This window comes from Vespa crabro, chromosome 9 (assembly GCF_910589235.1).
Source record: "Vespa crabro chromosome 9, iyVesCrab1.2, whole genome shotgun sequence".
Lineage (NCBI taxonomy): Eukaryota > Metazoa > Arthropoda > Insecta > Hymenoptera > Vespidae > Vespa > Vespa crabro.
Genome location: NC_060963.1, coordinates 7,725,001 through 7,742,901, shown reverse-complemented (window position 1 = coordinate 7,742,901; position 17,901 = coordinate 7,725,001). Strand labels below are relative to the sequence as shown.

The window sequence follows — 17,901 nt, the reverse complement described above, 5'->3', positions numbered from 1 at the left end:
AAAAAAAAAGAAAATAAAAAACAAAAGGTGGTTTTCACGCGCAATAATTAATTATGGAATACAAGTTAGAATTTTGTTTATGTCATGGAATGATTTCCCTACATAATTTTCCATCGCTTTTCCGCAGTGAACTGTACGGAATAAAGGTGCATCCATCATCCTGCCCTAACTTTAGACATTCGTGTATTACTCTTCCTTCTTTTCTTTATTTCTTTCTTTCTATTTTTCTTTCGTACGAACGAACGAATGAACAACTTTTTCACGTTTATTTTGTTAACGCGCACGAATGAATCGATTCATTATAACTTGTAATACAGTATGCCTATGCTAATTCTAATTGTTGGACATTATCGGGAAAGGGACTTAAATAAATGATCGAGAAAAATGAGATACGTACTAATGTACTCTGTATCACGAGGGTGACAAAATAAAACAGAAAGAATCAAAAATGAGCAAGTTCAACTACAAAAAATTTTTATCGAACGTTTTTCATACAATTAAGCGAAACGAATGGAAAATTCATAATATATTCATACTTATATATACATATATATATATATATATATATATATATTTAATAATTTATTAAATATTTAAATATAATGATTTTAAGTAACATGAATCTCATATTTTGCAGATATAGCTTGATTTTTCAATTTTTTAGTAATAGAATTTACAATTATTAACGAAACTCATGAATAATACTTTTTTTTTCAATACGTTTGTTTTCAATTAAGAAATTAAATAATTTATCTGTAATATAGAAATTAAATACTCTCATTAATTTTCTGCTCGTTCTTTTAATCATAATTTACTAACTAATTATGAAAAAATAATTATTTCTGAATACAATAAATTAATAGTACTTAAAGGTTATATTTATAATATTTATATTATAATGAGATATTGTTTTAACATTATTAAAAAAAACAAGTGAGATATTATTATCTGACTTTCGAGATAGATGATTCGATTTTTTTGGTGATAGGAGACCCATCGTAAATTTAGACATTATTTACGAAGATAATGAATTTTAATTATTTTGAATGATAAAGATCTATTATGTGCTTTCTCAAATGAAAAACGACAATCAAAATAACATGTGTCTCAGGTAATTAAAGAAGATACAAAGGAAAATAAAGAACCATTAGATACCTGTCTTACCTGCTTGTTCGCAAGTAATAAATAAAAAGACTTCCATGGCAGACACGGTAGACACACTGCTAAATAAAATTAATCCAACCCCAGTACGTCATCAGATGTAGTTCAACAAAATAGAAAACATAAGAAATGTTTCAAGTGAAAAAAGTAACAAAACATGCTAAAAATTTAAGCAAACACAAACATAAATGTCTCTCTTACAGAAGATTCATCCTCGGATGAAAATTTTTCAGATTATGTAGTCAACAAGACTGAAGAAAATTTTGGCACAGAAGATAATGTTGAATGATTCGAGTATAAAGAGAAGTATAGTTGTATAACGAAACAAGACAACATGAATACAATGTGTAAGATGTGATAAATGATTTCACGAAGGGTATTCAATCATTTTTGAATTTATGTGATCTCGGTAAAGAAGTTTTATACGAGCAAAAGAAATAATTTTTCTTTCTGTTATGTACAAAATTTTTTTTTTTTTCGTGGATCATGATAGCTAAAATCATTGATTATATCACTCAGACAGTGAGATGGTCTTTTACACGAGAAACAATCTCTCTTTCTTATCTTTTTTATAAATTTTAGAATTACTTTTTATAATTTTATAATTTTTCATGTATCTAATTTCATAAATATATTTTGCTTTTAATTAATATCGGATGTCGATTAAATTTATAATGTATTGAAGCTTTAAAAAAAGTGGGCCATCACTTATAGAACTATCATATATATGTTTTATATACATATTTTATTCTAACCTATATATATATATATATATATATATATATATATAGGTTAGAATATATATATATATATATATATATATAGGATATGTATATATGTGTGTGTGTCTATATATATGGACTTTGAAGATAACAAAGTGAAAATCCAAATAAATCTTTCTTTGGTGACACGAATTTCCTCGTTTTCAGGTTTCAAACGAGAGTACGGAATCGTATGTAGAGGGAACAGTTAAGAGGAGGAAAAAAGAAAAGGGCTAGCTAACGTTGCAGCCAGAGGCGACAGTCGGTTCTTCGAAAAGGATAATTTCTCCAGGGACATTTGGAGAGCGAAGCCTGCGGCTTCGAGAAAGGAGTTATTATATCAGTTTTTATTCCTTCTAATGACACCCACTTACTATCTATCTTTTTCAAAACGAAATATCGCACCGCGTCTTACCGAAATACAGGATAAAATGAGAGAAAAGAAAATATATTTTCAAAGAGAGTGAATCTCATATCGATGAAAGAATAGAATTATGGATAAGTGGTAATACAAGAAGAAGAAAAGTAATACAATAAGCATGGTATATATAGCTTTTAAAGCAGCATATTAACCATAATAAAAAAGTAAAATAGAGAGAGAGAGAGAGAGAGAGAGAGAAAGAGAGCGAGAAAAGGAAATTAAAAAGAAATTCCTCATTGAATTTCTTCTTTCGTTTTCTTTTTATCGCATATTCGAGAACGGAGTTCGAGATAATCGAATCGTTTTCGGATTCAAATATTGGAGAAGTTATCTCACTAAAATAATCAGAGTTTACCAGTTTTCACATTCCGATTAATCGTGCGAAAGTCATTTGTTATCGAATTCCGATTTTTCTATTATTTTACCAAAGGGCTGTTGAACCGGCAAACGAATAACCGGAAGTCATTTGTAATTTTTTATTTCTCGCGAGTGTCTTGCATTCTTTATCTTTTGAAATAACTCTGATAAGAATTTACACTTACCGGTCTTTCGTGTCTGGGTGTGTTTCGTTATTTTAAGTTGAAAGCCGTGAGAAAAATTGTGAGTCGTTTCTAGAAAGAGAGAAAAAGGGAGAGGGAGAGAGAGAGAGAAAGAGAAAGAGAGAGAGAGAGAGAGAGAGAGAGATTTATAGATGTCCGTTGTAAAAGAAAAAGGTAGTTCTCTCAACAAAATGACAAAATATCTTGAAAGTTTGCGATTCGTTGCTTTCAGCTCGCACGAATTTTAGTTCTCGAAATCTCGAAATTTTGCTTTCTCTTCATTTTCTTTGATTTCTGTTTTTTTTTTGCAGTTTTTGTTGTTATTATTGTTGTCATCATCTGACAAGTTCGAATTAATGTTCCGAGGTGTGCTTTACCCGGTACGGATCGTGTTCGAATTTCGGATAATGCCACAAAGTTCTACGTTCCAAGGACGAAATATCGAGATACGAGGCAGCGTGTTCGGCGTGACGATTCGTTTTCTCATCCGTAACTCCATTGTCCTGGATGTTTCTCAAGGAACGTGGCCGAATGTAGAAGGAAGGAGGAAAGAGACGGAAGGAAAATGAAGGAAGGCGTCTAGAATTGAGGAGACCGAAGGAAAAGGGAAAGCTTATTCGGGGGGAATAAGAGTCTTGGAAGTTCGACAATAGTTGGTGATGGCTGTATTCGAAAGCTCATTGCCGATTCTCAAAGCGTAGGGACACGGAATCAGGCTGGCAAGAGCACGAGAAGCAGTATGCGAACGGTTTCGTGAATATTTTTTTTTTTACTTTGCACGATAAAGGATGGATACCTACGGTATTCTCGAATCTTTTTATTCGTTTCGATCCAGTTCGATTCATCGAGCTAAATGTCATAGATCAGCATCTTTAATTCCTACGAAACTAATTGTCATTCGGACCGTATCTGAGCTTTAAATAAGACAATGAAACTGTTTCGTAGAATTTCCAAAAACTTTATTAAGAATTTCGAAGCGAATTTCAACGGGAACGAGCGTTAAAGCTAAGGAAGATAAAGTAAGTTATGAAGCTTGTCACAATTGACAGTACTGGGACAGAACTCTCGTGAAACGTAGAACATTATAAAGCTTTCGATCCCCTGTTAGTAGGGTGTAAATAATCGAGGACATGGGTTCGAGGGTTAATACTATGGCAAGACGAAAAAGAAGGCAGGGGCACTTCTATCAAGGTAACTCTGACGATCTTCTTCTCGACTTTGATGAAAGATATTGGATCTCTTTCAAAAAAATAAAAAACTAGAAAAAAGAAAAAGGATTAAATTAACGGAAATAAATGAAGAACTCTATCACGTTCATACTTTACATTTAATCTACAATCTTTTCAATATTCGAACAACGTTATCGTGTTGCTTTTCTATGTTGCGTTACACAAAGTAAGCAGAAACGAGGCTAGAATGGAAAACTAGTTCGTAGTCTATTCAAACAGTTCCTGGTAGCTAACACGTTTGGCGAGATAAAAGTGTTCTTCCGAAGGAAATTTGAACAAACGTGTTCTGGTAAAAAGAGATTCGCTCAAAGTGGTCACGGATTGTTAAAGGCTAGGTGTGATAAATTCGAAAATTGGAAACGAACGAAGCATCGTCCTTTATGTATTCCTAGCGAATCGTTTTCAACAGATTCGTAAAACGTAGTGTCTCAATCGATATATGTATATATATATATATATATATATATATATATATATATGTGTGTGTGTGTGTGTGTGTGTGTGTGTGTGTATAGGCATAGATATATAAATATGTAAATGCATATAAAAAAAATCTAATATTCTAATATATAAATATAATATCTAATATAAAAAGAAAATAAATCATTTTGATGATGTAGCATATTTGAAATTGACTAAAATGGACGGACAGAAGAACGTTCGAAGACCGGAAACGATCGAGGTGAATGACACGGGTTCGATGTTGTTACAGACTTTTCCGAAATGTTCGATCGATTTTACCCTCGCATTCCAGGAAACAGGAAGCTCTACGAATCGAGTTGACTTATGGCTTCGGACGTAGTTCCATTCGTATTCTACAATGCTTTGAAGATCTCAATATGCACATTGTTCTACGTCTCATGATTTGACTTCAAATAATCTTTCGAAATGAAATCGTATCTACTATTAGCCTCGTACAATTTCCGATAGATAGATATATTTATTATATAAAACGTTCGATGAAAGTCGAGAAATCAAGTCTTCTTTCAGTCCTTTCTCCTTCCTTCTCGCTGTTTATGCTTTAATTTGAATTTTAATCGGATAAAGATGATCTGCTTGGGACGTAGAAAGCAAGATTAAATCGTCGGTCGATCAGACGTAAATTCAATGACAAGAGTCTTCATCGAAGGCCTACCAACGAACTTCACGACAAGATTATGAATATGCAATCTCGTTTAATGTTCGCTATAGAAATGGAGCAAGAGGAATATATAAGAATACTTGGGTTTCTCTTACCCATCGTCTAGGTATTTTTTTTAAGACTCGTCTAAGTTTGGATCTTTGGAAAAATAAAGATTTTCGAATGTTTCCATTTACTACATGGCTCAAGGGTATGAGAAAGAAACGATTAATGAAACGATTAACGATGGTAGGTACATTCGAAGGCAAAGCTTTTTCTTGAATTAGAGTCATGAAAGTGAAATATGAATGGAGTTGTCAAATGTCTAAAAGAAAAAAAGATTTTACGACAACTACCTAAAAATTATTATAAAAAACCCTTTCCATTTTCTCGCGATTCTTATCGTACCAATTTATTTTCATGGTTATGAAAACTTAATGAAGATGTTACGGCAATTTCTTAAGTTAACGTCTTCTCGTTAAAAAAGATCCTTATACTTTACGCTCGAATCGTTGCTTTCGTCATCCTGAATATCTTAACGTTATGAATTCTTTTTTTTTTTTTCTTTCTCTTGTCGATATTAATCGTACTCACCGTAATCCTCCTCGTAAATGATTCCCACCTTAGTCCAATTGAGAAATTCCATAACGTCCTGATAAGCGCCGTTGAGCAAACTTTGTGCGGGATGTAAATTGATACTGAATTCTTTCGCTTCTGCGTCCAGGTCCAGCCTGGCCTCGAGATGCGGAATGTCGAGTGCGTCGCAGATACTGTGTATATGTTGACCAAGTATCGGGTCCGAAGGTCCGAACACTGCCTGAACGCCGTGCTTGACCTGATGGCACGCTGAAACATCGATTTTTTACATTAAATTAGAACGCATCTATTTATAATACAAAGTGTTTATGTGCAATCTCGAATATTTAAACGGCGTTCATTTTTTGTCACACATCCTACGAATAAAAAGAAATATTTATTCTGACACATATTACAAACCTTAATCTTAGATTATAATATTTAAACATTGTTACTTTTTTTATAATATCCTATGAATAAATAAATAAATATTTGTTATGATATATATTACAAACCTTAATCTCAGATTATGATGTTTAAATATTGTTCATTTTTTATCATATCATGAATAAAGAAAAAAATATTTGTTCTGACACATATTACAAACGTTAATCTTAGATTATAATACTTAAACATTGTTACTTTTTTCATTATGTCATACGTGATAACAAAAGAAATATTTGTTATCATGCATATTACAAATTATTACGTAGGTAATTATTAATTATAATATCAATATATTCGACATCGTAGAAACCGGTTGACGTTCTATTAAACTAAATTTAACGTTTTGCTAAAACCGTCCTATGTACATCGTTCGATACGGTGCAATATCGTCTGCTCTACTTTAGCGAGGTTACTGCGGTCCAACATGAGAAACGTACTAGTAGATACGTACGTATATATACTTGTGTAGGTATGTACATATTATGTATATATGTACATGCGTAGGTAGAGTACTCGATGACCGTCCGATATTCCAACATACGGAGGTTATCTTACACGAGTTGTAATGGTTGTTACTGGCGACCCAACTCTCATAAGTTGTACCGTTCATTCTCTGAATATAAGGAAAATGTCCAAATGGTAGATATTAAATTCATTTACTTCTGATTACGAGATTATTTAAATTAAATAACTTGAAAATCTTTCGTTAATTAATTTCATATATTTTAATGTAACAATTACTAATAATATCGTATTTACATGAATAGTTTTTATCATGATTATTATCTTTCGAAGGAGATCAAAATCTATTCGCCGGGAGCGATTCCATTTCCAATTCCGCGCACGTGTGTATGTATGTGCACGAGTGTGCCCGATACTTTTAATATCCGTTCGATCATAGGAGTCTTTTAAACTATTCGTTTATAAATTACGAGCGATCCGAATAAACGGAAAGAAAAATGGAATGGAGATCGGTAAAAGCATGACGCTTCAACGACGCTTCCTGTCGGGAATAAATTTTTTTTTCCGTCGTTGAAGAATGTCAATGTCTATAACATTATTACCTCAAGCGATATCGGTTGCACTAACCTCCCATTGGAAGCACAATGTTCAGCAATGTCGTCGTAAAACGTGAGCTCCTTTATTATTTTTTAATCCGTCGTTCAAATATTCAAAAAGGAGGAAATAATAATCCGAGCAAAGACATAGATTTTCTGATATTTGTATTTTCGTAATTATTATCTATTATAGTTATAGTGTCAATGTCGAGCTATTAATAGCATTTTTATTACGTTTTCAATGATCTTTCCTATCGTTTTCTTTCCTCCCAACCACTCTCTTTTTCGTGACCTTCATCAGAAGAAATCCAATTTCTCAAATCTGCAGGGAAGAAGACCGATAAATTCGAGATCTTCCCTAAGGACTCGCTCGAAGTAATCACGAGACTTCGTTTCGCTTGAAATTCTGATTTACGTGAGATTTTCTTGCGAATTGAAAGATGCGAGAACTAGTTTAGCTAGTATTATTTATTTCTACAACAGTACCGAATATACTCATAATACACCGGAACGTTATTCAAGATTTAGGGGGATTTTCAGAATGTTCATTTTCTTTATACTCCGCTTTCTAGTTGTATGTATGTTAACCTTAGATTATAATCGTTAGTATTCGCTTGGTAATTCTGTTCTCTGTAACGCTATATCACTTTGGCTTGCTTCTTCGCAAGTAATGGAAGTGAGACGAATGAGTCCATTCTGGTATGTCGCCTAGACGAAATTCTCCATGAAATTGTAGCCATCTTACCAATCGTCTTATCATTCGTCTTGACTAAACTTTAACCTAAAATTACGAAGTTGTTTATCAGGTAAATTTTATAAAGAAACAAACGTAAAACTTATATTGGAATAATATATTGTAAGAATTATAACGATTAAAATAGAAATTGGAAATAGACAAAACTTTCAAGGAAAATTTTAACGTCATTCTTAATTATTGAAAAAATAATTTAGTAAGTAAAAGATATTATAATAAATGAATAAACTGTCTTTTTCAAATAACCCTCAGATTGACATTGATTTAAGTATTAATTTAATTGAACAGTTAAATGGTAATTTAAACGCATGACGATTATATAGAAATCGCTTTCAATATAGCGATAAAATTTCCACGCTTGAAATGTCTCTGACGAACGAGCAGTTTATTTGTGTCACCTTCTCCGTATTTACATAGCACGAGAACGAGCTTAAATGTCTGTGCTGAGAAACGGAAACGCAGAATTCTCAAACGCAAATTGGCTCTACTTTTTACGTGCAACCTAGCGGTAATTTCTGTGGAATAACTTTCTCCGGCTAAACTTTCTCCACGTGGAAAAGCAGTCGTTCTTCTTCGTTCTGACAAAGCCCGCAGCTTCTCTCATTAAAATTACAAAGTATTTAGTCGGTTTAATCTCCTCCACCTTATGGAACGTGTTTCATCGTAATCTGCAAGTTGTAACTTAGGTATTTAGCATTTAAACCGTAATATTTCGTTTTAATGAAGTCTTATCTATCAATTGCTTGAAATCTACAAAACTAGCTTCGCGATTGAGTCTAAAATATATTGGTAAAATACAATGACATGAAGCAATTAATGTCAAACATTTCATAAAATCTCGACATACATAGATCGTTAGAGATTGAAATAACTTTCAGACAATTGTCTATGCTCTTTATTTCTTAAATATGTGGTACACTACATGGCTAAAGCACAACAATCATTATCTCGTCTTATGTTTTCAACGAGAAGAGTTGAGAGGCATGGAGTGGAAGGGAGAGAAGGGGAGGGGAAGTATAGCGAAGGGAAACAGAGGAAAGTGGAAATAAAACAACAGAAGAATATTATCCGACACGAACGGTCCCAACAAAAGATCTTTTCGATTGAATATTTCTGAATTCCATTCAGAATTAATGATCATTAAAAGTGTATTATCAAGAAAAAAAAGAATAAGAGATGTTCATCTATCTAACGAATATCGCTATTGTTCTTTGATGTTTGATATTGTCAAATCAAATCTGAATTCATTCCTTTACATAGAATCAGAGTAATTGCGCGTTAAATCTTTTCCAACGTTAGACAGGAATCAATTCTACTCCATCCTAGCCGACGTCTTTCCAAGAGTCCCACAATTTCAGTCTGATTGAGCGAGTACTTTTCCGACTAGCATGGCTCTTCTTTTTCCCCCGTTTCTTTTTGTTTAAAAGGAACATCTCATTTCGTAACGCGTCCTATACATCGAGCGAAGAAAATATCAAGAGACGAAACATTTCATACGCTCGAAAGGAGAAGCTATCCTTTTAAGGTGTTTCAAACTTACTAAAGAAAATTGAAAGCTCTTACCTTCTCTTTCTATCTATGTTCTTTCTGTTATTTCTTATACTTACTTCGCGATGTAAGAAATAAGATAGGTCTTCAAGTAAAAAAAAAAAAAAAAAAAAAAAAAGAAATGCACAAACGTATTCACAAGAACTTAATTTGGAAAAAAATAGGAATACCTGTTGAAGTATGTTCCAAAATTAATTTCCTGTACAAATCAAACGTTTTATTTTTAAAAATGTTTCGAATTGACCGTTCTGAAAATATTTATATTTATTTTCGATGCTCCAAGTGTTTTTTTCTTTTCTTTTTTTTTATTCACGAGAAGTAAAGTCTTACTATAAACGAATTTACTTAACAAATATTGAATATTTATCAGAGATTTTAAAATTCGAAAATTGATTATTATTTGTTACTCTTTCTATCTTTCGGGATTTGTTTTTTAAATGTTGTTCAGTTTTAATTCGTCGGTATTCTAATTAAATTTTATTTAATTCTATCAACGATTTCTAGATTTATTTCTTCCTGCAGTGTACTATCACATTTTGACCATTTATACTGTTTTCTTTACATTGTGTTTCTTCAAAGGCTTAGTCAACCATTCTATTTTCTCTATACTCCAACTTCCAGCACACATTCAGAACTCAAAATTGAATTTCCTATTTCCTTAGTTTACCTCCTAAAACCTTTAAAAATGTCCTTCAATTTACTTCATGAGCTCAGTTTGCTTTTTATCACATGTAAGGCTTAACAAAACTGTTGGTTTTTTTATAAAATTACGATATTTAGTTTTTGAGGAATTGTTTATAACGAAATTGTTTATATATATATGATATATGCATGAATTATATATGGGCGTAGCTTTCAAAAAATTAGTTACGTCAATTGTTTATAAGAAATTGTTTATAAAAATTATTTATAATAAATTGTTCATAACAAATTGTTATAGATAATTTTTAAATAAATGTCAATTGTTTATAGAAATTATTTATAACAAATTATTAAATATATATTTACAATATATGCATAAATTATATATGGCCTTAGCTTTAAAAAAATTAGTTATGACAACTGTTCATAACAAATTGTTTATAACAAATTTTTAAATATATATACAATACGTACATGAATTATATATGGCCGTGGGCTTTTAAAAAATTAATCATGACAATTGTTCATAACAAATTTTTTATAGCAAATTATTTATAACAAATAGTTAAAATGTATACAATACTTATATGAATTATATAATATTAATTTGTAAACAAATTTTTATTACATTAATTATTTATAACAAATTGTTTATAACTTGTAAAACAAATAGTTGTATAAGTTTGTAAAATAAAGAAAAATTTTTCCTTTATAATTTTTTTTTGTTTCGAGTCTCTATGACTCTTGATTTTGAAGATATCCTAATATTAGTAAATAGTATTTACTTTAGCACACTGACCTACATAATTTCTTTCAAAATAACATTGACATGGTGACTTATATAAGTTTCTGGATTTCAATTGTTTCTACTACTTACTACGGCTTGCGTACGCACGTACTCTAGGTTACTATAGATAGCACGTGCTTATAGAGAATTATGAATGGCAAATTAAAAGGGACATATCTGAGGAACGGAAAATCATAGAGAGTTGAAACAGAAACCATTTTAAAGGGAAAAATATCCTCTTTTTATTTACGTACTCAGATACTACTCTTATAATAGGATCAACTTTTTCAATAAATATACCTTCGTAAGATTATCGCATATTTTAAAGCACGTATTCGTTTTGACATATTTTAAACGAATTAAAAAAATGATCCGATAATTTTGAGACTGCTTACGCTATAGTCACAGTACAATTTGAAAGCTTGAAAAATGATAACTGGTTGAATGAAGTATGACAGCTCGTATCGACCGATTTTATTGATTTTACATGATTTTACATGAGCCCTATTTCCGATATGTAAATATATTCGCTTATATATTCATGTCCGTGGAAGTTTCACACGGAAGATCGAAGATCGAGGGCCCTAGCAACATGAAGAAGCAGCAGTACTTGTGCGAGGGATCGGGAACAGAACCCTCAAGTGCTGCTCTCGAACACGTGACATACCGTTGTGGAGCACCTCGTTTCCACTAGCCGATATATGTTGCGTTACATCTATATGTACGGTATAAAACGCCTTACGTCATAATCGCTAGCAAAGGAAACGTCTTTCGGATGATCGATATTTTCATTTTTTTGAAGGACTAGCGTTAGGTAAAATTATAACGAAACAAACTTCTTACGAGAAATGTTTCGAAAATTGATTGGAAGAACGTAAACGCAGAATCCTTTGATGTCGAGAAGAAAGACTGAGCTGGTTGTCAAGGAAACTAGAAAGAGAAAGAAAGAAAGAAAGAAAGAAAGAGAAAAACAGTGTGTGAGAGAGAAAGAGAGAAAGAGAGAGAGAGAGGAAAAGGTCGAATGACCGTTTTCTGGCTTCCAGCCACGAAACGAACCGCCGAATAATCGTTTGTTAGACTTTGCCTTGACTAACGAGGTTCAAGCTTCCACTCCCTCTAACAATTTTTGTCGCTGACGTTGTATGCTCCTCGTCTTAATGTTCCTTCGGCTCGCAGATTACTCAGGTCCAAGCACGACGATATAAACCGTCAAATAAAATGCATACTATTTAGTCTCCTTAGATAACTCGATTTAAATTCGTTTCAATGAACGAACATTATCGTTTAACGAAAATATCGTCGATCGAAGGAACGACGATATCGAAACGAGTGCTGAAACGTTTTAGAACAATATTGATTCATAGGCAAACGAGCTAATCGAACAGTATATCGACTTAGAATGATTAAATATTCATAGAAGAACGATTGAGATGTTGGATCTTTTTCCGTTTAGATAATCGTAAAAAATAGTTTTGAAAAAATGAAAACAATCTCGTATTAGCCTTTTAAATATTTTCAAATCATATTTTTTGTATCGTTCAAATTTCTTCTCAAGTTCAAGTTACCGATTGATTCTATTGATATCAGATATATCTACGAAGTATTTCCGTAGATATAAAGGACAAGAAATGAAAAGGAAGGAATAGGATGATAAAATGGTAAAAGGTACGACGAGAAAAGTAGGAGCGTATAGTCACTTTGATGGAATTCAACAGCAAGAGATTGCGAAAGGAAATGATTTCGAACGTTCGACGATCCTACAAAAAGAAAAGAATAAATTCACTTATCTGATTTTCTCACGGGATTGCATGTAACCGTACCGACATACAAAATGGAAACAAACCTCGCCAAAGGATTACCCGTTGATATTGAATTCTCACATAAATTCTCCTCTGGACGAGCTGTTTTTCGAGAATGAAAAAAATGGACATTTCATTGTCCGTCCCTATTTTCTCTCGGAGCGTAGATAGAATTGGAAAGAGTTAGTGCAAATTATAATTTAAATAAATAAACTGTAACGAGTACATGTCTATATACAATTATATATACATATATAGACAATTATATATTTATATATATGTATGATCGAAAAACTTTTGCAATACGATTCAGTATAGAATTCAATAAATTGAATTGGAACTTTTGAAATATACGTGCACGTTTCAAAAGTGTATAACCATAAAATATTTTTTCTTTTTTGAGCAAGAATACATGTAGGAATATTTGCTATTCATGTAAATTGAATCGTGCCTTTTAAGATATATCTAAACGTTTCAAGAGTGTATAATCATAAAACATTTTTTTCGACTTATTATTAGTCACAAACAATCCTTACGAAATAGCACGTATCTTATTTGCATTAATAACTCGTCGACCTCTCGGTCTAGATGAACGTACAAATAATATTCCCGAGCAACCCACGAGAAAATTAAATTCTATTGTGAAGCGCTTTTCTCGTTAAGAAAAATTTCTTTTACTTAAGAAAACCTTTCACCTTTAATTCGTCTATAACGAATTGCTGCAATTACTTCTACAACGCAACGTCCTTTTGATTAAACAAAAAAGAAAGGAAAAAAAAGAAAATAAAAAAGAAAAAGAAAGAAAACGACATAAATTATTACAATAAAAAGATTTTATTTCTTCCATTATTTTCTTACTCACCCTTTTTCGACGCGTGGAAAGAATCATCTTTGGGCACGTATTGAATATCGTACTCCAACGTTGTTTTTGGTAAAATAATTTTGTCCTTGTTGATCTTGTACACGGCGTACTTGAAAGCCAACTCCGTACTGCTATCCTTTTGGTCATGAGTGAAAATAGCTCCTGTAAATAAAAACATTAATATTACAATCAATATGTTCCTAATGATTGTAAGAAAATCATTGCCCATTCATTTTAACTCCTATTCCAATTTGGTTATCGATCGTACGAGAGCGTATTTAGCGCATGACTGTAACTGTCTATGTACGATCGACATACCATTGGCCATTGTCCTAAATAATCGTTGTAACGTTAAGCCCGCATCATTTTTCGCGTCAAGTTCGAATCCCAATCACGTTTTAGATATTGTCTTATGGATAATAAATTTTACCATGTTTTGCATAACTATAATCTCTCTCTCTCTCCCTCTCCCTCATTTTTTTTCATTTATTTTTGAAAAATGAACATTCGTTAAATTTCATATAAACGTGATGCAACTATAAATGTGCGAAGATATCGATTTTTTTTCTTTTTAAAATTCTCCTCTTTGAACACGAACGTTTATCATGTTTCAAAGTGTACAACTTAACACGATCGGTTCGTAAATTTACTTTGAACGCAATCTTGCTGTTTAAGACGTAAATGATCCTTCTCTGAAACGGAATGTTAAACGACTTCGAAGTTACTTATTCTCACGATAGAATAGTTTTGCGAATCGGTTCACATCCTACAACAGCGATTTGCATTTTAGCAATCCGTTTCGTGTGAAACAGCAGATTGCATGGGTTCACGAATAGTAAAATAAATTTGTTTACGGATTGTAAAATCAATATTTAAAATATATACATATAATATTATGATGTCAAGGAGTTGATCTTGTAATGTACATCTTACTTATTTCTTTTTTTTTACATTCAATTAAAAATAAGCAGGTTATTTGTAGGATCGACCAAAAGGAGCTGACATACTTTCGGAAAACTTACGGTTCTTAAAATAAAGATTTAACGCTGAGGAAACGTCAAAAGTGAAAGAGAATTTATTCGTACTAAAGAAAGAAAGAGAGAAAGAGAGAAAGAGAGAAAGAAAAAAAGAAAGAAAGAAAGAGGTTTATAAAAAAAAGCGTCAAGTGAAAGGGATCATCCAATCTAGAATTGTACTCTTTTTAAGTTTTCCACGAGTTCATCCTCGAATACGAAGGATCAAAGATACTAGTGATGCTTTCACAGGAAGAAAAAGGGAGTCGTTCGAAATGCATGCACATAGCTCGCGGTAGTTTGGAAAAAAGCGAACGATTAACTAGTCTATGACGATAGCTTTGATAGTTTTTTTCTATTTTTAAAAGACAGGAGAAAGCGAAAGAAAGAATACAACCGTTTGACCCAGAGCCTTCGGCGTTGCGGTTTTGACGAAGCGCAAAAGAGTAAACTTTGAGCATTAGCATGAAGAAGAACGCTGATGAATGGAAAAGAAGCTCTTGATGGAAAGCTATACGAAAAACTTGAATGATAGAACGAGGCTATACGTCGTCCTCATCGCAAACCGATTACTTCATGACGTCCTACGTTATTCTTTAGTCCTGACACCTCAGGCATATGCTTTTCAAGATGTTAGAAAAATATTGTCGTCTTTAAAAAAAAAAAAAAGAAATATCAAAATATGAGAAAAGAGATGTTCAAAATGACGATAAAAAAATAACGAACAGGATGTCAGTATCTTACAATTGTGAAGGATTGTGAAAATGTGTTAAAAGTATCTAACGAAAATCGTCGAGTAAGATAGAAAATTATTCAAATTATTTTCCTTCACGAGTGCGATATTAAAAGTAAGTATACGTAGACGGTTGAGTAGTCAAATTTACAAATCGTAGAAGAAACGTAAAATATTTTTTATTTTAAGAGAAATCACGAAAATCGTTATCTTTTAGGAGATATTTCTCTTTTGAAAATGTTTCTCGAGAACGATTATTATCACGATCTTCTTTCGCACTTATACCTTTGTTTCTACAAATTTCTAGTAAATTTTTTCTGGGAATTTTTTCTAATAATTAATGATCACATCAGTATAAAGATATTAATCGTTCGAACTTGATCGATATTGTATTAGTAGAAAACGAATAAAAAAAAAAAAGAAAAAAAAAACGAATATAAATGGAAACAATCTAGGTTATTACTATAGAAAGTTGAAGTTTGAAAAAATTCGTGTCCTGCTTAATAAAAGAGACTATACAGTCATCAGCCGTTTTCGTGACCACGCACGTCCACAACGGGGTTTTGCATTTAGTTTAACAAGCCAAAAATATATAGGTACAGTTATTTCCGTGGGTCGGGTTGCGTGCCACGCGACGTCCGTGCGATATGACGTGAAACTGCAACGATTTCAGCTTGTACTTTCTGTCTCACTTTTTTTTTTTTTACCACCTACATACTGGATTCCTCGTTATACGTGACACGTTGTATTTTCAATAGTTCTTCTGACACTCTTGCGAACTATATCCATATGTCGGTCAAATACGAATTTCGTTGTTAAATATCTAAGGCAATAAATAAACCAAATAAATGAATGAAGTAAATTGCGATCATATTGCCACGATTAGTTTTAGGCAATTTACATAACTACTGAGGCTAAAATTAATAAACTTTTTTACAAAGTATTGTTACATAAATGTTCGAAATTGTTGAGGCGAAAATTCTTGATAAAAAAAAGAAAAAAAAAGAAAAAAAAAAGGAAAAGAAAAAATAAATTAAATTAAAATAAAGTAAAAAGTATTTTTCTTTCTTTTCTCTCTGACTAACAAGCAGAAAATATTTTGAAAAATTAATTTGGATGATAAGAGAATTTGAGAGAAATGAAACGATCGATTGATAATAGGTCATATAAGAAGAACCTTCGAAACGAAAGATAGATTAAGGATCAACGTTAGTTATCGAATTCTTTCAACGCTTACCACCATAAATCCATCATTTTTCTTTTTCTTTTTCGTTCTCCCTTGATGTTCTTTCACCACTCGTTTCGTGTCGTAGCTAACTAATCCATTTAACCGTACATTTAACGTACGTACGTACATACAAGTAGAATCGGTTCTTTTCTAGTCTTGAAAGTTCAAATAGACTTCCTTCACTCACACAATCACATACACACATACACACACACTTTCTCTCTCTCTCTATCTTTTTTCTTTAACACGTTAAGCGCTCCGTTTCTTTTCCTTTCTTCGCCAGCAACACAGACGACTTCTTTTGATGCGATGCTTTCGAATACCGTCTGTCCATAGTGTAATGCTTTCACTTAATCATTAGCAACGTTTAACTCGAAAGAGTGGAGAGTACAAACGAGCTTTGAAAAAGGGCGAAGACTACAACTAGTCTAACGATCTTTACCTATATCTATATATTCTAGAACTAAACGTAAACCTTCTATCTATATACGTGTATGTATGTGTGTGTATATATGCGTACATATGTATGTGTATGTATGTGTGTGTGTGTGTGTGTGTGTGGGTGGGTGTGTGGTTTTTAAAGAAAAGAACGTTCTCTTCCCGGAAGCTTTTATCTTATTGCGTCCTTTTGCCTCTTTCGCTTTTATTATCATCCCTTCGTGTCTCGAATGTCAACGAATAGTTCATACGGATATTTCAACGTGAATATTGCACGTTTAAATATCATCTTATAATCTTCAAGGATCATCTCAATCATCTTAAATATCACAAAATTTATAATTCATAATCAATAATCATGTTGACTAGGAGAACTATTTATTCAGTTTAAATTAAATAAATATATGTATATCTACGTCGATTATTTCTATGGAGAATGAGAACATTCGAAGACATTAGAACAATGAGTTTTAGATTCTAAAAAAATAGATCGAAAGTAATCGAAGATCTGCAGATTGGCCAACCTCATGGATATCCTCATTTTTACTTTTATCCCCGAACCATTTTCAAGTCGATCGAGGACAATCCCGGTGGATTGAGGAATATCGAACGGATCTATACTACGCTACTATCTACATGGGTTAATTCCGCTAATTTCTCACGGGTACAAACCGAGGGTGTATCGTGATACATTTATCGGTGAAAACTCGAATTGAACTCGCTCGAACTTTCCATGAAAAATCTTTTTCGATTGCGACGATGGATACGGTTATTACCTCGGACTC

General features: G+C 32.3%; 1 protein-coding gene across 7 annotated transcripts in view; it reads right to left on the bottom strand.

The window, feature by feature from the left end:
* LOC124426538 (glutamate receptor ionotropic, kainate 2-like) overlaps positions 1-17,901 on the bottom strand; it is a 74,285-nt gene that overhangs the window by 38,588 nt on the left and 17,796 nt on the right. For all 7 annotated transcript variants that reach the window (XM_046968313.1, XM_046968314.1, XM_046968315.1 and 4 more), the window contains exons 3-4: positions 13,705-13,866; positions 5,826-6,077 (exon numbers count right to left, since the gene is read on the bottom strand). In XM_046968313.1, coding sequence (XP_046824269.1) covers positions 5,826-6,077; positions 13,705-13,866 — 414 coding nt within the window. The remainder of the gene's footprint in view (positions 1-5,825; positions 6,078-13,704; positions 13,867-17,901) is intronic.